This window comes from Herpailurus yagouaroundi, unplaced genomic scaffold (assembly GCF_014898765.1).
Source record: "Herpailurus yagouaroundi ecotype Mexico unplaced genomic scaffold, PumYag 159, whole genome shotgun sequence".
Classification (NCBI taxonomy): domain Eukaryota; kingdom Metazoa; phylum Chordata; class Mammalia; order Carnivora; family Felidae; genus Herpailurus; species Herpailurus yagouaroundi.
Genome location: NW_024412400.1, coordinates 25170715 through 25192940, shown reverse-complemented (window position 1 = coordinate 25192940; position 22226 = coordinate 25170715). Strand labels below are relative to the sequence as shown.

General features: G+C 36.5%; 1 protein-coding gene across 1 annotated transcript; it reads right to left on the bottom strand.

Moving 5' to 3' along the window:
- Positions 1 to 1785: 1785 nt before the first annotated feature.
- Positions 1786 to 21948, bottom strand: DAZL (deleted in azoospermia like). The gene is made up of 11 exons (XM_040480118.1): positions 21669 to 21948; positions 14591 to 14737; positions 14224 to 14315; positions 13593 to 13644; positions 13118 to 13181; positions 12888 to 13027; positions 11442 to 11513; positions 10664 to 10714; positions 9272 to 9385; positions 8026 to 8124; positions 1786 to 3778 (listed from the first exon to the last, which is right to left on the bottom strand). The coding sequence occupies exons 1-11, from the start codon at positions 21669 to 21671 to the stop codon at positions 3725 to 3727; spliced, it is 888 nt and encodes a 295-aa protein (XP_040336052.1). The 5' UTR covers positions 21672 to 21948; the 3' UTR covers positions 1786 to 3724.
- Between the last annotated feature and the right edge of the window lie 278 nt (positions 21949 to 22226).

The window sequence follows — 22226 nt, the reverse complement described above, 5'->3', positions numbered from 1 at the left end:
ACAATTTTTTGCATTTTCGTGGGATTGGCCCACAGCTACAGCCATATTGGACAGATGTTTTTAACTCTAAATGCAAGGCAGAATTACCTCTCATTTCGTTACGCAGATTGAATATTTTGCATGAGCATTCAAAAACGCATGTTTATAGTTTGAACTTCTTAGGTTTATTGTTTTCTACTACCAAATGTACTTTCTACAGATGGAAAACTCAGAGTCTTTGATGATGGGTGGTGAGGAATTGCTCAAAAAGATTCAGTTACACACCGAGAGACGTATTACACGTAATGTTGGGAAGAGCTAGATTATACAATTATCAAAATATGTACAAGAGCAATCCTCATCTAGAAGAAGTGTTTCAGGGATTCCAAATGATCATACTCAACAGCTGGGCCTATTTGCAAGACTTGGTCAATGGAAAACACTGCCACTTTTCTCCCCCTTATAGTCCCCACACTCTCTATTGCCATCTTTGCGCAAGCAGAGTGGCACACCGCCTTATCGCGGCTGCTCCTTATTACTCTCAAAGCACAGCAATGAAAGCAGGCAAGACAATTAAGCAATGTGGCAGCTCATTTTTATGAGTTTACCTTTAAAGACAACCAGAGAATTTTAGAGAAGTGGATAGAAGGTTTACAGCTACAGGGAACTGCTGTGGAATATGTATTTTTGGAAGTCAACAACTTCCTTGAAGTCTAAGTTTGCTAATTGATATTACTTATTTTCAACAATACAAAGGTTACATGTTCTTAAGGGGAAAAAAGCACACAGAATACCCTTCTTACAAGGGTGTCCAATGCTTTTGGCATCACCTGATTTTGTCATAACTTGCAACATGTTACAAAAAAAAAAAGTGTATGAAATTTCTTCTTTAAACTCAAAGACTTGGTTTTGTGTTGAGAATTTTGTAGTAACCCTCAACTTGCAAACATGCCTAAAATATCATGCAGGTTTAAAACAATTGTTTAAGATATATGTAATCTAGTTTTAGGATCTCAAAAATGTTACAGTTATTTAGTTTAGTCAAGGCTAATGAAATATTCTGGAAAATGGCCAATATATATTTATGTGTCCATACATACACACACATGTACATTTAAGGATTACTAATCTTTAGCAAATGATTAAACATCAAAACTTCATCTCTAGTGATTCAGAAGGCACTGTTTCATCTTACACAACCTTGATAATACCCAGTTTTCTGGTAATGAGTCCATTAAGAAATACAACATAGGAACCTCCAAAGGGAGAATTTCCTCTCCTCTGGCCTCAGCTGATAGAACTAGGAGTACCGGAGTTTGAGCTGGAAGAGGTGGTGAGTAATGACCTTTTGGACACATCCTCATGCAATAAATACAGTATGAAAATTTAAGCTCTATCATTGACAACTGCGATATCCCCAAATAAAAGGATCACCGAGGATAAGTGCAAAGTACGTAGTAAAATATTTACAGAGTCCAAAATGATAGGGACCTTGGTTCTGAAACTTATTATAATCACATAGGACTTACCAAGCATTCTCACTAGGCACTGTTCTGTTGATGCATGGCATTGGAACTAACTGTTAACCATTTCCCATTCAATCTAAGAGGGATTATTTTCTCATGAAAACCTATCTCTTAATTTCATTAAGAGAACGCAGTACAATACAATGTACCAAAATTTGTTTGTATAAACTAACTCTACCATGCTTCTGAATTTCAAGGATCTACACCTTGTCACATACTACCCACCCAACTCTCCAGCATTTCTTTGGATGATATGACATGAATAAGTAGGTCAAAAATGCACTTGGGAAAAAAAAGTTTCTTTATTTCTATTTATTCATTTACACAAAGACAGTATCAACAATAAGTAATAGGAACATACTTTTAAGTTTTAAAATTAATTTTCTATTTTGAAAGGTTCAGGACTTTGTCTCTTTTTTCTATCTTACTCCTTTAAATACTTCAGTCCAACAAAAAAGCAGAAAAATAAAAAGTTTATTCTCTTACTTTTCTTAAGGTCAGATTGGGATAATTAGAATTGGCTCTTTTGAATTTAGCTATCATTTAGAGTAACCTGGAAATTTATTCACAGAATGATACATGTAAGAATGTTAAAGCACAACCAAAAAAACAAAACAAAACAATGTTTTAAAGGACAAATTTCAGGGCACTTTCAAATTCTGAGGCATAAGAAAGCCCTCTTTGGGATCCTTAAGTTAAAAGATTCTTCCCTTTGATACAGAGTGAAAATTATTAGGAATTATAAAGCACCCATGGGGACTGATAATAGGGCCCATGGCAGCTGCCTTAAGTTAGGGATAAATGGAATCTCCATGTTTCAGTGAAGGGACCAACAAAAGAAAGTCCAGGAAGCCACCTTAAACTCATTTCCATGGCAGGTCAAATGATGCGGATACATGTTTCCTTTAGAAAGATTTTATCCCACTGCCACCTTTCTAAGGCTTAGCCCTCAAACTGTTCTTGTTGCTACTTCTCTTCTTTACACCACCTGTTCTAGGAGCAAAACTCCTGGAAGAATGGTGCTACAGACTGGAAAATCAAGACTGTGGGGACACGAAAGGGGCTCTAGGGGTCAAAATACACAGCATCTAACAAGGAGACTAGCTAATCTAGAAATGGACTCTTAACACTGACTCTAGTATATTCTGGAGATATGCTTACAACTTTAGTGGTACTTAAACATCAAAATTACTTGGACTCTTCTAAGCATATTTTACTTTTAAAAAAGGAAATATACTAGGCTAACAAGCAAAAATAAAAATGTATTTGCTCTTCAACAAATAATATTTTAATGTTTTTATAAAAACAATTCCTTTCAGATACTCTGATTAACCTTTAAGTGACATAAAAAAAAGTTTCAGCATTCTTTAACATCAGTATTTTGCACAATTTAAAATACAGCTATTGAGTGTAGCATTTCAATGGGAAAAAAAAGGAAAGAAAAAAGGAGAATGGTAACTCACTGAGAAGTTTATATACCTAGTAAAGTTTAGTTTGTCTTGGATTCTTTAAAAAAATCTGGCCCAGAATTTTAGTTATCCTAATTACCATCCCAATCAAATAGGGTATCTATGTGTGGATTCTAGATACAAGTAAAATATTTTGAACTAATAAACACAAGACCCACTGATTGGACTGTTTGTTTAGAATCTTTTTTACTGGGTTTGGACAAAGAAGACTTCAATAAAGCCAACTATATACTGAGTTCCACTGATTAAAAATGCAGTCTTAAACACTCTGCTTTTGTGGTAAATTTTGAGAGAAATCATAAGCGTAAAGAACAATATTGTAAATGTTGTACTGTTTGCAGGTAGTTGTTGGAGAAGTGAAATGCTTGTATTCAAACTATCAAAATTCTGACCTTTCAGAATAGGTTTTATAAAACAATTTCCTGAAAATCAGCAACTGCTTTAAACTCTTAAAATATCAATTTCAATAAAAAATATCCTTACAGATAAATCTTAAAGTTATTCCTTTCAGTCTCAATTATTTTTTACTTCAACTATATATTGAACACAGAACCAGTTTCTAAACATCTAATGAAGAACAATCTGAATGTCAAATAAAGCTAGGCAATCTAACACAACTTGTATAAGAAAGTCTCAGTGTGATTTATCAAAATTCAGAATTAAATTTCTAGAATAGTGAAAAACTTTCAGTCTCTTCTTAATATTCAAAATCAGCAACTTCCCATGAGACTAGAAAGTTAGCAGAAGGGATCAAACAGATTTAAGCACTGCCCGACTTCTTCTAAAGTGATGTACTCTTTTATCCTAGAAAAGACAGAAGTAAGTCCTTTTTATTACTTCACTTTTGTATTATCGCTATGACCTAAGATAGTTGCAAAATAGTTAAGCATTCATTTTGGGTTTAAACACTGTTAAGAGAAAAGTAGTCCTTTTGGGGAAGCATTCCTGAACAAATGTAACAAGTGTAACAAATGTACCAGTGAGTAGTTTTATTCACTAATTTAAAAAGAAATCTCAGGAAACAGAAACAGAAGACTTGGAGTCAATACCATTTTACAAAGATTATTAATTAATGATTTGGCAGTGATGCCCCAAAGACAGCTGGCATAAAACATATTTAATTTTTAGAAGTACTGTTTTTACTAAAAGAAGTGCATCTGGTAGAAATCACAGCTTGAGAATACTACAATTCAAACTAAAATTTTATACTTTTAGGTTAAAAGCTAAAAGTTTTGGCATATTTAAAGGTATATCCTTAAACTGTGATGAAGATATATCATTCTTTAGGAAATGAAGAGACAAAGAAAAATACATGCAAAATTTTCCTTTCACTTTATGTTGCCTGCAGATGTGCAGACAGAAGGAAGTGAGGCTGGGGTGCTTGGTTGGCTTAGTCAGTTAAGCATTGGACTTCGGCTCAGGTCATGATCTCACAGTTTGTGAATTCAAGCCCCACTTCAGGTGAGACCCATTTCTCTCTCTGCCTCTCACTCACTTGGTGCCCTCTCTTGGCAGGGGGGTGGGGGTGAGGGTGGAGTAAAGCCTTACAAAAAGGAATGGAGCTATTTTCTTTTCTGTAAGAGCTTAACTGTGTGCCCTTTTCCTAGAGATTAAAAATCAGTTGGCATATAAAGAAGAGTAACTTCTGGAAATTATGTAACCTTTAATATACTCTTTTATATAACAGGCTAATATCCTGTTTAGTTTTAAGCCCAGAAAAGTGGTCATAAATTCAAGTATCTTCAGAGGTCAGGTAGGACATGAAAGATTATAAAGACAAGATAGAAACAGTATATACCCTGCCTCAATGCATTCAAATTCAACTAAAACAACAATATTTAGCTAATCAAAATAGGTCTAGATACCAGACTTCAGACTACCAACTTCTGACTCCTAGCCCAGAGGAACAGAAAACCGGAAAGTTCAAAGTAGGGTTTTTGGTTAACGCCATGTTTAAAGACTACTTTCTGCCTTGTAGACAAATCATTTATAAGTACTACCTATTTAACTTTCAGAACTTTGGGCAAGGTAGGCTGTTAAACAATCCTAGTTCTTTCCTTTTAAATTATACTATGTAGAATGAAATAATAAGAAAACGAATGTCAACTTTAAATGAACATGTTTACTTCCTGTTGAGAAGATATGTTAAGAACTTAATCCTACTATGGCTCTACTCTTTGTGCATTATACAAAGTCCTTAGTATATCCCCATTAAGAAGGTTGGAAGCTTCAGGGTGCCTGGGTGGCGCAGTCGGTTAAGCATCCGACTTCAGCCAGGTCACGATCTCGCGGTCCGTGAGTTCAAGCCCCGCGTCAGGCTCTGGGCTGATGGCTCAGAGCCTGGAGCCTGTTTCCAATTCTGTGTCTCCCTCTCTTTCTGCCCCTCACCCGTTCATGCTCTGTCTCTCTCTGTCCCAAAAATAAATAAACGTTGGAAAAAAAAAATTAAAAAAAAAAAAAAAAAGGTTGGAAGCTTCATCCTACATCCATTCATAGATTAAAAAAAAAAAAAAAGCTTTTCTCCTTTCCCTGTTTTAAGACACAAAGCAATGGTTAAAATTTTCCCTTTGAATGTAAAATGGTGTAGTCATTTTGGAAAAATTCTCACAATTCCTTGAAAGGTTAAACATAGTTACACAACGCAGCAATTACATTCCCAGGTATATACCCAAGAAAGATAAAAGTCTATGTCCACACAGTAACTTGTCCATGATGAATGTTCACAGCATTACTCATCACAGCCAGAAAGTGGAAACAACCCAAATGTCTATCAAGTGATGAATAAACACAGTGGTATATCCATAAATAAAAAGAAATGAACCACTCATACACACTGTAACATTGATGAACCTTAAAACCATTATGCTACGTGAAAAAAGTCAGTCATAAAAGGCCACATATTGTACTATTCTATTTATATGAAATGTCCAGAACAGGAAAATACTTAAACAAAAAAAAAGTAGGCTAGTGGTTCCCTAGGGATAGAGGAGTTGGGGGGGGGGGGGGGAGAAAGAGTAACTGCAAATGGTGAAAGGGTTTATTTTTGGGCTGGTTAAAATACCCTAAAAATGATTGTGGTCATGATGGCACAACTCTGCAAATACACTAAAAAATGGAATTGTGTGTTTTATAAGGGTTTACTGTATAGTATGTGGATTATATCTCAATAAATCTGTTGTTAAAAAAAAAACACAAAAAACCTTCCCTTTTAATAAGCACAATATTCCTCCCTCATTAGAGTGAGTACTTGGTTCCTTTCCATATTCACAGACTCAGACCTAAGGGATCTTAAAAGACCTTTAGTCCTGTGTCTTCTCATTTTAAACTTGTAAAATCTGGAACCTTGGTTAAGATTATCAAGTAATCTATCTAATGTAACATAACCAGGATTAGAAACCAGAACTTTCTTAAATTCAAACACTCACATTCTCTTCCATGTCATCAACTCTTTTTTTTTTTTTTTAATTTTTTTTTTTTCTTCAACGTTTATTTATTTTTGGGACAGAGAGAGACAGAGCATGAACGGGCGAGGGGCAGACAGAGAGGGAGACACAGAATCGGAAACAGGCTCCAGGCTCTGAGCCATCAGCCCAGAGCCCGACGCGGGGCTCGAACTCACGGACCGCGAGATAGTGACCTGGCTGAAGTCGGACGCTTAACCGACTGCGCCACCCAGGCGCCCCTCCATGTCATCAACTCTTAATCAACTTCCATTTCTTTCTACTCAGCTCTTTTCACTGCTTCACTTTATCTCTTCTCCCCCCACATTATTCAGGTATGTAATTTGAACGATCAATTTCTTCTCTTTCAAAAAATATTTTTTAAAGTTTATTTATTTTGAGAGAGAGAGAGAGAGAGAGAGAGAGAGAGAGAGAGAGAGAGAGAACACACACATGCGTGCTCATACAACATACAAGCTGGAGATGGACAGAGAGAGGGAGACAGAATCCTAAGCAAGCCTCACACCACCTGATGTGGGGCTTGAACTCAGGAAATGTGAGATCATGACCTGAGCCAAAATCAAGAGTTGGATGCTCAGCTAAGCCACCCAGATGCCCCACTTTTCTTCTCTTTCGTCTAATATCCACACACAGCTATACCTCATTTTACTCCAATCTCATGTGTCATTTTTTGCAAATTAAAGGTTTGTGGCAACCCTGCATTGAAAGAGTCTATTGGCACCATTTTTCCCACAGCAATTTGCTCGCTTTGTGTCCCTGTGCTACATTTTGATAATTCTAATACTGCACAATTATTACTATTATATTTGTTATGGTAATCTGTGATCAGTGATTCTGAGCTGCTGAAAGCTTAGATGATGATGAACATTTTTTAGCAATAGAGTACAGATGTATTTTTAAAATGTTTATTTTGAGAGACAGTGTGAGCAGGGGAAGGGCAGAGGGAGAGATGACAGAGAATCTCAAGCAGGGTCCACTGAGCTCAGAACCCAATGTGGGGCTTGATCTCATGTATTGTGAGGAGGCAGACACTTAACGGACTGAGCACCCAGGCGCCCCAGCAATAAAGCATGTTTTAATTTAGATACATATACCATTTTTTTAGATATAATACTATTGGACACTTAATAGACTACAGTATAGTGTAAAGAAAACTTTTATATGTACTAGAAAACAAAAAACATTAACTTGACTCACTTTATTGCATATTCGCCCTATTGCAGCAGTATGAAACTGAACCCGCATGATATCTGAGTTATATTCTGCTTTGTGTACCTAACATTTCCTCTTTTTCCATTTGGTCAAGCCAATATTCTCTTTCAACTCCCTTCTTTCACAAACCTTTTCAATTACAAGCTTCTGCTAAAGATTTCTTCTGTAAGGACAAACTACACTATATCAAGGTTTGAGCAGCGTAATGGCCAGGTAAAATTCACTCAGAGAGGTTTTCTGAGTTACTAACATCAAATGCCAAGAGTTCAATTAAATAAATGCTCTATGCAATCTCAAAATATATATTCTACAGGAACAAAGATACTTCATATCTGACAAATATGCTTTTTATCCTGTATAATACTATTCCTTTTATACCTTGAAGTAGTCATCTTGAGTAACAAGAGAGTTTCTCAGTCTGTTCTCTGGATTAAACAGACAAGATACCACAGTCTGTATGCTTCTGTCCACAGATTTCTGAAAAAAAGAAGTTTTTCCAACAATCTAAGGACTATTCCTTTTACTTACTTTAACAGGTTTTTCAAAGAAAGTTAAATACATGTACTTCTAAAGAATTCTTATGTAATCCATACTACATATTAAATGTGTTACACATTACATTTTCATGTAATTCATTACATATCACTTAATATGTAACTTTTCTATCAAACTTTAAAAATATTTTAGAATCTTAGTGATAACAGTACTGGTTATAAAGCTCAATTTAGTAAAACCCTCAAATATTTCCTCAAGGTTCTTTAATTTTCCCTGTTAAGAATCAGTAAACTTCAGCATTTGAAGAAAATATATCTAGGATAAAACCTGATAATTATAACTATTTTAATATTTTTTCAAATTCTAATCATGAATCAAATCAAGGAATTTTTCTACTCTGCAGTTCAGTAGTTCTCAATTATTTTTAATTTCCACTAAGAAACACGTGGACAAAGTAGCTGATGTGATGGGAATGTGCACACAAACTCCAATGGGAATCCTTCAATGTTATTATGCACATTCCCATCACATCAACTACTTCCACATTCCCACCCATTCAACAAAAACAGGACAATTCAAGAGTGAGAGCACTGTTATATGAATTTGTTACAACGATAAAAAAAGAAGAAATTGTACCTATTTTGGTATTTCGATTATTACTAGTGACTTTACCACTCTTGAGAGCTGCTGCCATATATAATGTTATGAAGAGAATGCCATAAATATTTGTATATTACTATTCAGCTAAGTAAATGTTTAAACTGGTTAAAAAAAAGAGGTAAAATTCATATTAATCTCTTTTGAAGAGAGGATTCTTGAGGAAGCTATCTACTACATTCCACCAAAGTATGTTTGTACGCATTAAAGTATGTTTTAAAAAACAATGAAAATACAAGAGAGAAAAGGACTACTGAATCAGAAACTATATGTAAACACTGAAAGTTTGGGGGTGCCTCAAGTTTCATGAACTTTCACATAAAATGCCAAATTATTAGTCAATTATTTAAGCTGTTATTTTTGGCTTCCATATTTAAATTTGAAAAGAGATACTTGCATCTCTAAGGGCCATTATAAAAACTTCAAAAAATAATTATGAAAATATAAACAAAATATAAAATTAGATGTTTGCCTTTTGTGGGCCATTTCCAGAGGATGGAGTAGCTTCATGAACTGAACATTCACTTTGCAAAACTTCAGCTCCTGGATCAACTTCATTACAGTGGTAGTTAACAGCGGTATAAGTCTACATTATAAAAGTATAATTAAAAAGATGTACATTAGATACATTTCTGAACAATCTATTCTTCAAAATTAGCGGATATTGAGCATTTAAATGTGGGTTGTGTTGAAGCTGAATTATGTTATTTCAGAAACTTTATTTTGAACTGAATAACTGAATTGCAATAAGGCAGTATTTTATTTTGAAAAGTCTTCTAAACTTCAACATAATCAGATTAGAAGAGCTCTAAGAAAAAGACACCCCAGGGGCGCCTGGGTGGCGCAGTCGGTTAAGTGTCCAACTTCAGCCAGGTCACGATCTCGCGGTCCGTGAGTTCGAGCCCCGCATCGGGCTCTGGGCTGATGGCTCAGAGCCTGGAGCCTGTTTCCAATTCTGTGTCTCCCTCTCTCTCTGCCCCTCCCCCGTTCATGCTCTGTCTCTCTGTCCCAAAAATAAATAAACGTTGAAAAAAAAAATTTTTTTTAAAAAGAAAAAGAAGCTCCAAGGATGCCTGAGTGGCTCAGCTGGTAAAGTGTCGACTTTGGCTCAGGTCATGATCTCGTGGTCTGTGGGTTCAAGCCCCACGACAGGCTCTGTGCTAACAGCTCAGAGCCTAGAGCCTGCTTTGGATTCTGTGTCTCCCTCTCTCTACCCCTCCCCTTCTCATGCTCTTTCAAAAATAAACAAACATGTTAAAAAATTAAAACAAAAAACAAAAACCTTCAACATCTAGTTACAGAATGAGAATTTCCCAGTGCCTGAGAATTTGAATTAATGTCATATCATTCAAAGGTCCAATCTTGATGAAGGATACAAAGTAACAAATACTAAAGTGTTTTAAAGCTAACACCCTCTTTTTGTGTTCTTATATATAACATCTAACAGTATTAACAGCAAAACATTTGCTTCTCTTCAGCAGATTTTTTTTATGGAGAGAAAACTAGATAGATTCAATACAAATTCTAAATTCACTGAATTAGAATTAACACAGGTATTAATACTACCTTCCTTAGATTATATATAATTTAGCACCTATTGTATGCAGAGCAGCCATTGCCTGAAAGCACACAAAAACCACATGAGAAATGAAAAGCGGTTTCTCCCATGGAAGAATATACTTGGGCTGACATTAATAAAACATAGCACATAATGTGAAAGGGAATTTAAAAATATTTTTAGGCATATATGAAATGACAGAAGTCAAGAAAAATATGATAGTTAAAAGTTAAAACAAGAAAATATTTTAAATAAAGAAAAGGGAGTATACGTTTTAAAAAAAGAAAAGAGAGTAATTCTCCTTACCGGGGGTATAACATAACTCCTTTGTTCCCCAGCAGGCCACTGTGGTGGCATCTTAAAAAAACAAACAAAACAAAAGGAAGTAACAATTAGTTAACCATTCTTACACATTTTCACAAAGATAGACAATGTTGAGGTATTTGTCATGCTGGTTCCTTGAAGTTGCAGTAAAAGAAACAGAATGGAAGAATGAAATACTTTAGGTTTCTAATACCTGAGGGAATTACTGTTACTTTATACATAAACCCTAATTTTTCTCAATTTTCTGGTGTTAGCTTTCAGAAAAACTCAAAGATAGTAGTTCTCTGGATTTATTCCCATAGCTAATGGTCATGGGCCATAGATATGGTCATATCTATGGTCAGAAATTCAGAGAACTACTACTTTGTAGTAGTCAGCTAAAATAAACACTACTAAATATAATTGGAATTCAATGCTCTAAAACCGGAGTTATTTTATTTCATCTATCCCCCTAAAAAAGCTTATAAAAGTTAGTTTGGATGGTTCAGCTATTTGCTAGCAAAAATGGAAGAAAACATGCTGAAATACAGAAGAGGACACAAAATCTTATAAAACAGTGTAAGAAATCTTTATGCTAAGTATATTCCTGTCAAATCTTTTTCCCTTATTTTTAAATAATTAAAGGTCCTAATTCTAGACAAATTCTAACCTTCTTATCTTAAGCATGTTCTACTAGTTTAAATGACAAACTATTGGAGAAATTCATATAAATGCCTGAATAATATTCCAAAGTAAATCATTTTGTTCCCTTTTAAATTACCTGATAATTATATACAGGCAGCTGATATCCAGTGATAACCTGAACTGGTGAACTAGGATAAGGAGGATATGCCTGCAAATAAAGTTTACAGAAAGAATGGATTAACATGGAAAATTCTTGAAAATAACAAAGTAAAACTTCCAATACAACAAAAATATGAATATAAATCATATTTTTCTATATACGGAATGCAGAATTCTATTGGAGTGATTGGCTACATTAAGAAAAATTCTCTGTCAAATGTTAGTCTTTTGGGAGAGGAGAAGGGATGAATGAGGGAAGAGACTGATTTTGCCCATTTACGTTTATCTTATTTGTGTATTTATCCCCACTGAGAAGTTCTTCCTTATACTGGTGATAAGGCTCTAATTAAGATAGATTTCCATATTAAAGTTATATTAATACATCTGTTATTTCTTTGTAAAAATATTTTTAAGCAGTTTTGTATTCCTTGACAATATCATGGAGTAATGTGTAGTCCTCCTACACACTTTATGGCTCTTTCTGTATTTATTTCTACAAGTTAAGGGCAGTATATAACCCCAAAACTGAAATGAACAGTAGAATGCCTTTCATCTTTCAATAAATATTTATTAAAAGCATCTATGTAATATCATACATGAATACACCCAAGTTAAGTAATAGCTCACAGCAAACGTTAGGAATGAGTAGGGCTTTTCTTCTAACCATGTTTAGAGCAAGAAAAATAACAAAAGGTATACCCTGTGTTTAGGGTAGATGGAAAATGTAAACAAATGAAAGACACTACAGAAACACTTCTCTACAATTTTTCTTTTCTTGAAAATAAAATGTCTTTTAAACTGAAGAAAATAAAATGAAGAAAATCAATCTTATTCATCATCAATAAGAGATAGTAAATATTTCAAATCCCATTTCAAATATTCAAGTATCCAAACAAATTATATGCCAGAAAACTCACAGAATTTACAAATACAGTTAACTCATCAGAAACCTATCCATTCTAGAACCAGAATACATCCAGAAGTCAGTAATCTATAGAAGACATCTGAAAATCATTGAAAATAATGAATAAATAGAACTGCCAAACTTAAAGAAGAATAAATCAGGCAAACACATGAGGAAAGCTGCCTTCAAATATTTTAGGAATTATCCTATGGGGGGGAAGGGAAATGAATGAGATATATATATTCTTCATGGCTACAGAGGTCAGTTCTTAAAGACTTACAAACTATATAGAAGCATATTTTAGCTTGGTGTTAGAAACAATACTAAGAACAACAGATTTCTAACAAAAGTAATAGATTTCCTTCTCATCACTCAGAGACAGTATTACCACTTATTATGGAAAATATGCATCTGATTTGAGGGTAAAAAGTGAGACTGGCTTACTTTTAAGGTGCCCCCATCTATAAGATCTGCAATACTATTTAAAAAAAAGAAAAAGGAATGTTAAATAATTTTTACCTGAACATACTGAGTTATAGGATTCATCATGGTTGGAGGCTGCATGTAAGTTTCAGTGTTTGGATTACTCCAGACACTCTGAAACTGCGGTGGAGGAGGAGGATTAAAAACCAAAGGACGCGGCTGCACATGATAAGCACCTTTTTAAAGAATAATACGAAAACAAAGACTACTTTTAGTTTCCTGAAAAGCTACATATGTTAATAAGAACAATTCTTCTCCTTACTCACATAAATTTTGTTTCCTGATTGCAGGTCCCAGTTTCAGCTTTTTACCATGGAAATTTATCTGTGACTGAAAATAAAACCATAATAAAGCTAAAATCAATTTCAAAGACTTCTAAGACTTTGGTAAATACCCCAAATCTTCTAAAATTTCTACCATCGGAGATCATCACTGGTAAGAACATACCAAATCAAAATTTATCAGCACGAAGCGACCTTACCCTCACTACCCAACTGTTGAGAGAAGTCTTGGAATTTGATCAAAAACCTTTACACTCTGTCTCTAACCTTTCCTGTGTCTAGCTCATGAAGCTAGATGTCCAGTTACAAATAAACAGGTTCTGACTAGTTATGTAAGATTACTCTAGGTTTGGATTTCAAACAGGAAGTTTATTTCTATATTTCATACAAGGCTATATATTCAGGACTCAACACTAAACACTGCATCCATAAACTGAGATTTTTCCATAAGATTACTTACTTCTACTATCTTCTGCACATCCACATCATTATAAAATGAAACAAATCCATAGCTACAAAGAAAGATAAATGAAGTGTAAAAATCACCACCAGAACAGTATATGGTCTAAAACTTCCAGTATTCTATGAAGTAACTGACTGATATTATACTGATGAAGGATGAAGAATATACTGAAATAAAGTTTTAGATGTACATGATCAGTCATCTATAAATACTACCTTTTGTCTTCTTCCCCTGATCTAGGGGGAAGACATGCGTGAAGGTTAACACAGTGTGGGACATCATTCATTAACAGAAAATTCACATCTATGAACCTGAATTTAACTTACTATCTATTGCAAGATGGTTAAAACTTAAGATACCGTAAGATACATGAAAAAAACAGCTCTGATAGAACTGATTAATCCACTTACGTAAAATAAATGAAGGTAGGAAATATTTACATACAAACGCTATGAAAATGACTACATAGAAGAGTTGGCAGCAAACTTATCTTTTATATGTAAGAAACAAAGCAAAAAATGTATACAAGTGTAAGAACACGCATTTTAAATTCTTCTATGCTACTCTATATAGAGACTATAGCTCACATATTTTTTATACTTTATACTGAACATTATGTTTTACTCACCCTTTGGACACACCAGTTCGATCCGTGATTATCTTCACTTCTTTTACTGAACCGTATCTAGCAAAGAAACTTCTAATTTCGGTTTCATCCATCTATGGAGAAGAATTTGACTTCAAGAGTAAAAATTCAGCATTCAAAAATTTCAATTATACTATAAAAAAGATTTGAAAATGTGGAGGTATCTCTCCTAAGGATCCCCAAACCACCTGTAGCTCTTTGTCAAAGATACTTTTAGTCTCTATAGGTTAAACATGAACCCAATTCCAAACCTGCACGAAGTACAAAAAAAACCTTATGTTTGCATCAGGACCCAAACCCCAGTGTTCACTAAATATTTTCTTAAATAAATGAAATAGGAATACAATACCCTAACATCAATTCCACCAACAAAAACGGTGTTTGGCATGATTTTGCCTTCTGGTAAAACATAGCCTTGGCTGGTTGTAGCTGATGAGGACTGAGTGCTGGCCTCTCTGGAGATGGTAGAGTTTGGAGTCTCAGGATTTGCAGCAGACTGTAATTTGGAAAGCAGATATCATCACTAAACCATGATGTGAAACACAATCTTTGTATTTAAAATACAGAGTATTTTCATATGAATTACTTTCATAGTAAATTGACCAGTAATACAGCTTAGTTCAGGTTTAGGATTTAAGGTAATCAGAGTAGATCAGTATGAAATTTTAACAAAAGAGTACAGTACATTCTTAAACCCAGTATTGCTTATCATCATCTCTTACACTAAAGTAGAATACTGACTTTATACTGACTTTGTGAACTGGAAAGTTGAGATTTGTAAAAACAGTTATTAAACTCATTCTATTGTATGCCAGGTAAGCAAATTTTCACTTTACTGAGTACCTTATTAAAAAGCATGGTAAATCTTTAAAAAAAGATAATTTTTAAAAATCTGCATCAAAAACATACATCAAAGCTTTGTTTTCACTTATTTTTTATTTTAAAGAGAGTGCAAGAGACAATGAGCACATACCCATGGCACAAGCAGAGGACAGGGGTAGAGGGAGGGAGAGAGAACCTTAAGTTGGTTCCATGCTCAGCACAGAATCTGACAAGGGGCTTGATCCCACAACCCTGAGATCATGACCTGAGACAAGATCAAGAGCCAGACACTCAACCCACTGAGCCACCCAGACACCCCTACCACAAAGCTGTAAACAAATTTCTTTTGCCTCCTCTTTCTAGTCACCAAAATTAACACGCATTTTGTAATTAAATACTCTTTGTGTTAGTACGCATTTACTTTGGAAATGGATCATGAAAAGATTATTTGCTCACATATTGTAATACCTCCTGCTAAAAAAAGGGCTTACAATCCTTTCCCTTAGTGCTAGGGTGTTCAAAGCATCTTTTGAAATAACATTTTTCCTCTTCACTAACACCAAATCAGTCCCCACTGATAATTCTAATTTTCACAGTGGGCTGATAGATATAAATGATACTATCTTTATTTTCAAATTAAGAGACCCACACATGAAACTCATTTTTCTGGATTCTGGTCAGAACTCTATCTTTAGTTTTTCCACATAAGATTAATGTAAATTTTTCTGAAGCAAAATTTACTGGTAATATATATGTCGGAAAAGCAGTCTAACATAGTGAAAATTGATTTAGTCAGGAGATCTGGGTTCGTGTCCTTTACTAGGTTATAACCCCTTATTTGGTAGCTATTTATATCTGGAAAATTGCTTTGAGAATAAAGTGAGATAACATCTGCAAATTTATTTTGTAAAGTATAATGTGGTACACCAATATAAGTTAGTGTTCTATTATCTGCATTTATTTTCAATAGTTTAAAAAGCTTCTTTCTTGGTTTTACCATTTACTTACTTATTTTGTACATACTTTATTAATTAACAACCAATTTCAACTGGAACTTCAAAGAACCAGTTATTGGCACATCCATATATTTGAAATTCATTTATGAAGTACCTATTGAGGGGTGTCTGGGTGGCTCCGTTGGTTAAATGTCTGACTTTGGCTCAGGTCATGATCTCAAAGTTCATGAGCCTGAGCCCCATTTCAGGCTCTGTGCTGACAGCGTGGAGCCTGGAGCCTGCTTGAATTCTATGTCTCCCTCTCTCTCTGCCCTTCCCCCTCCCCAGAATGAATAAACATTAAAAAATTAAAAAAAAAAAAGAAGTAGCTATTGATTAAGAGGGAAGTACAAAAGGCTGCAAGAGAAATAAACCCATTACATCTCTGCTTATGGAGAAAAACAGGGACAAAATAAACCAACTGATACATATATTTTTAAAAAGCAAGCACAGTAATTTCTATAGAAATCAGTGACAATAATAAAGTAGGCATAATTCCTATTTTTTTAGATGCTAGAAGTTACTAGTAAATTTAAGATTCTATAAACTTCTATACTGATTAGAGATGAAATCAAAACTCAAATCACCAATCGTGTTTTAGTTTCTATTAATTTGTACACATACAACTGATTCTTGAACATGGATTTGAACTGTCCAGGTCCACTCATTCACAAATATTTTTCAAAGAAATACAGTACAGTACTGTAAATACGTGGAGGAACGGTGGGTTGGTGTCCCTAACTCCTGCATTGTTCAAGAATCAACTGTACTTGCTATTTCGTGTTTCTATTTGGGTGCTTCCTAATTCTTTCCTCTTAACTATAGTATACTAATATTTCATAATAATGAAATAGAGTAAAAACCTTCTGAAGTTTTCCCATTTTTTTGTTTTCTAGTTTTAGTTTTTTTCCTACATGGGACTGACTATACTACATACTCCACGTATCTTTAACTATTAAAACTTGACTAGATTTCTCTTCACTATAAACAACTTACCAATCTCTTTCAGTTAGTTATTTCGTAAGTTCAAAACAAATCCAAAAGTGGCTCTGAAATTCTAACAGACTTTCTTTTCTCCTTCTCAATTTCCCCTTCATTTGTGGATGAACTCTGGATACCTTTCTATTTGACAAGGTATAGTATTATCTGCTGTGAATGACCACGGATGAATGTTTTAATTTGAAGGCATAAGGTCAGGCCAGAAAACTATACCACATTATAAGGGGTTATGAGAATGTACTGATTCTCAACCAGGGGAGATTGTGTGATGCAGGGGCATTTTTGGTTGTCACAACTGAGGGGTACTCCTTGTAATTGGTAGCAGAGGCCAAGGATACAGTATATATCCTATAATGCAAAAAACAGCTTCCTACAACAAAAACCTATCTGTTCTAAAATGTGAACAGGGTCGCAGTTGAGAAACCCATGATAGCATCCCCAGAACTGAAGATGAAATTTCTAATTCTCATATTCTTTTTTTTTTTTTTTTTTAAATTTTTTTTCAACGTTTATTTTTGGGACAGAGAGAGACAGAGCATGAACGGGGGAGGGGCAGAGAGAGAGGGAGACACAGAATCGGAAACAGGCTCCAGGCTCTGAGCCATCAGCCCAGAGCCCGACGCGGGGCTCGAACCCACGGACCGCGAGATCGTGACCTGGCTGAAGTCGGACGCTTAACCGACTGCGCCACCCAGGCGCCCCTCTAATTCTCATATTCTATTTAACAAAAGTAAAATGGATACTTGAGACATTAGGTAACAATTTGGGAAAAAAGGCCATTGTATATTATAGGAAATTTGGTTTGGGATTGAGTTATTCAAATTCACGGTCTTGTTAATTGAGATATTAAACATTATATTCAGCAAATCATTTTCTTTACATCTTAAATTAAGACACTACCATGTCTTAATCTTTAACCAGCAGGTGGTGCTCAAAGCTAACAAAGTAAGCAAAGTAGTCCATTTTAATAAGACATCAGCAGGGATTTTTTTTTAAACTTCTGTGTGTGTACTTGTATACAATTATAATTTATATACACAACATCCAAAACCAATAAACAACCTTTAATACTTTTAAACTACTGCTAAAAATACTCCACAAATAAATGCTTAGGCTAAAGCAAAAAGTTTGGTATTATTAAAGTATTAATATTAACCATCAATAGCATACAAAAATAAATTTCATATAAATTAAATATAGGGAGTAATGATTTTTCTTAATTATATCTTCAGGTGAGTTGGCGGGTTTTGAGAAAAGTAATGCTAGGATATTAAGTAGCAGGAAACTTGGAGGCCTTCATATACAGAATTCTCATCACTGGTATTTACAGTAATACATTCCCTGGTGTACTTGGATAACGAAATGACAAAAATACCTAAAAGCTGAAAAAAAACCTTATCATTACTAAAGCTCCTGGGATGTCAGCTCTTTAACATTATTTCATTCAACTTTTATAGCTACATGCAAGGCAACTGCAATCTGTAATTGACCACAAAAACAATCTATAATTTGTAGTCACTAGAGTTATATCCACAGAAGACACTAATAAAAAAAAAAAAGCATAATAGGAAAGAGGAAATGAAAATCAGAATAAAACCTTGTAAGTAAATCCAAGACTGGACTCTTAGAAACAATCCAAATAATAGACAAACAATCCTGAGAAAACCAAGAGAGAAAAAGGCAAGAAAGCAAAAATATACATTTGTGTTGAAAAAAGGTGGTATGACCACAGATTATAACAGAATCTTGATGAAATGGCCAACTTTCTAGAAAAATGTCAATCTTGAAAACAATCTTAAGAAAAAATACTTGATTCCTAGCTCGGTTTCACTGTGAGTTTTTTTCAAATTGTGAAGAAACAGATAATTGGTGTGTGTGTAGAGGGCACCAAGACAGAAACAATTGTACACAGAAGACAGTATGTATGAGAAAGATTCAGATACTTTAACTGAAAAACATTCCAGAGAAAAGAGAAGAAAAAAGGGTATTTTTCAATTCATTTTACAAAACTAACACCTAAATAACAAAACCTAATCAAAATGGTCTACCTCTGCCCCAACACAAAGATGCAAAATTCCAGCAGTATATAAAAAACATACAATTAAGAACAATTTATATTGAAAACTCCAAGATGGTTCATTCTTAGGAAATCTGTTACTGTCATTCACCAAAGGAAAGCATTTTATAAAATACATCCATCACTGAATTTTTAAAAACCCAAGTAAAACAGAAATCTTACTCTCTGTTGATGTAGCTCTAAGCTAACATCAGGCTTAAAAAGAAACAGCAATTTCCACTGAAATTAGAAAATAAAGGCAACTCCTTACCGCTATAAATGACAAAGAATGTTAATGGAGTTCTTATAAATCCTTAAAAAAGATAAACATCCAAATAGATAGATGGATTAAGAATTTATAAAAAATAAATTTTGAAAGCTAATGACAAACTTCAACTTCATTAATGAGTAAAAAAAAAAAGCACATCAGAATGTATTTTCCACCTATTATTGGCAACTTTAAAAAGTGTTAACACCTCTCACTGGAAAGAGTGTGGAGATCATTCTGCACACAGAACACGTACTGGTACATGCTCCATCAAGAATAACTCAGAAAGATGTACTGTAATTTAAAATTGTTATAAAATGGGCATAACCCTTTCACTCAGTTGTTTCCATTCCTGGTAATTAATTTCAAGGAATTAATAAAATAAGTATTCCAAACCATTCACACAAAGATATTTACTATAGTACTGTTTTAATACAGAAAAATTATTCATTATAATTCATTATTCATTATTATTCATTATTTAAATTTGGTAAAACAAGTAATGGTATAATCTTACATCTTAACATTACATACTTGAAATCATTAAAAAAATTTTTTTTACATTTATTTTTGATAGAGAGAGACAGAGCGTGAGCGGGGGAGGGGCAGAGAGAGAGGGAGAGACACAGAATCCGAGGCAGGCTCCAGGCTCTAAGTTTCAGCAGAGAGCCTGAAGCGGGGCTCGAACTCACAAACCACGAGATCATGACCCGAGCCGAAGTCGGGCGCTTAACCGACAGAGCCACCCAGGCACCCCACTTGAAATCACTTTAAATATATCTTTGAAAAATAATATTCATTATATTAAGTGAAGGATGCAAGATATAAAAAAGTATTATGTAGCATGGTACAAGTTTTATAAAATAAAACTTAACCTATCTACGTGCAATACATGCATAAAACAATCTGGAAGGGCATACATATAGCAAAACTTTGTTAAAGGGTTTGGGACAGACCGGTTTTCTTACACTGATTACTTTCAAATGAGTTAATATGCTACTGTTATAATCAGGGGGAAAAACGCTATTAGCATTCCCCTTTTTCTCTAAAAATGGAGAGGAAAAAAATACTGTACTTTTTTATGAGCAATTCAGTGATTAGATAATGACATAAATAATAATACGTATAATTGCAGATTTTTATATACAGGATAATACATATAATTGCAGATTTTTATTTTAACCTTTATAGGTAGTAATATAAACTGTCTATAAATGTCCTCCGTTTACTTCTAAAAATGGAGAAGACGAAAGATTACACTGCAAATCCACAGCGTCTAGAACACGTCTGTGACTTAAGGGTATGGGTCCAAAGTTTCAGAGTTGCACCTCGTGGTGGGTCACCGCCAAGCATTTACCAAAACTCACCGAAACGTCCCTCGCCAAGAGCAAGGATTACTACCGTGCGGACGTTTGGTTTAAACTCCTGCCGCATCTCGAGAGAGAAAGCGTTTCCCGAGCACAGAACTCGGGCCTCTCGGGTCTGCGGTCCCGCAGGAGCACAGGCAAGCCCGGCCTCGTACGGCTAGGATGGCGTCGGGCGAGTTTTCCGCCTGAGGCCGCCGCACGAGGGAGCCCCGGGCGCCAGGCCAGGCACGAGGTGCCGCCACCGAAGCTCTCGTTTGTCCCCGCCGGCCGCCCGGTTTCCCCCGACGTGAGCACCCCGCGCCCCACCCCCCCCCAGAGCCCGCCGCCACCACGTGCGAGGGCGGGAAAGAAACCACTTGCCGAGGAAAACGCCGGCCCTCAAAGTCCCCAGCCCAGTTCCCGGAGAGCCGGCGCCAGCTGGCTTCCGGGGGCGGCAGCCCGACGCCATCTCGCACCAGACGCGCGACCTCCTCTCCTCAGGGTAAGCGCGGGAAGGGAGGCCCGCTGGGCGGGGTGGGGGTGGGGCGGCCGCGCGGTATTCACCTCCCCCCCCCCCCCAAGTCCCCGCGGTCCACACCGCAGGCCGCCCTCACAGCGTAGCGGGCGCCTGCGGGAGGCAGGCGGGGCGGCGTGAAGGTCGTGGCCCTGCACGTGGTCGGCCGGAGGGACAGCGAGCCCCAGGGCCATTCCCCTCAGCGACAGCCACGGGGAATTCCTCCCCTCCCCCACGCCTCTAGGCCGCCTCGCCCTCCTCTCTCAGGCCATCTGTGGTGCACCCGGGCCGGCGCCCCAGAACAAGGAAGCGGGGTGGCCCCGATTTCAGCCCCCCTCCTGCGCGGCGCCAGAAAAGCCGAGTTTCCGCCACCCGGGAGATCCCCACCCGGGCGTGCGCCCCGCAGGCCTCCTCCTCCCCAACTCACCATGATGGCGGCAGCTAGCTGTTCCCGCTGAAAGGGCTCGAGGAGGAGCGGAGGCTGGGCTTCTGGCACCACTCTTAGGGCTGCCGTTCGCTCTGCTCTTGCCGCTGCCCGGCTTCGACTTGGGCAAAGGGATAAAAGAGGACTAGAGGAAAATCGAAAGCGAGCGGCGAGATCCAGGAGCCCTAACAACCAAGTGGCGATGCTGAGGGGCGCAGGCGAACTGAGGCGTGGCCTGCGGGGCTCCCAGAGGTGGCTCTTGCGCCGGGTACTGGAGCTCGTGGTAGCCGCCTCAGCCAATGGGTGACAGCCCCCCGCCCCCTGCGGGGGGCGCTTGGGGGGGTACCGGCTCCCCCACCGGGGGTATGGAGGGGGTGCGCGTGGGTCGGCACTCCGTAGCCAGGGAGGCGCCGACCTGAGACTTATGGGCTGACAGACCCCCTTTCCCCTGGACCCACACGTCACCCCGAAAATGCCTTTCAAGCACACTTGAAATAAGCGTGCATCCTTAAATGTATATGAAAATTAAAAAAAAAAAAAATTTAATGCATCTACGCTCTA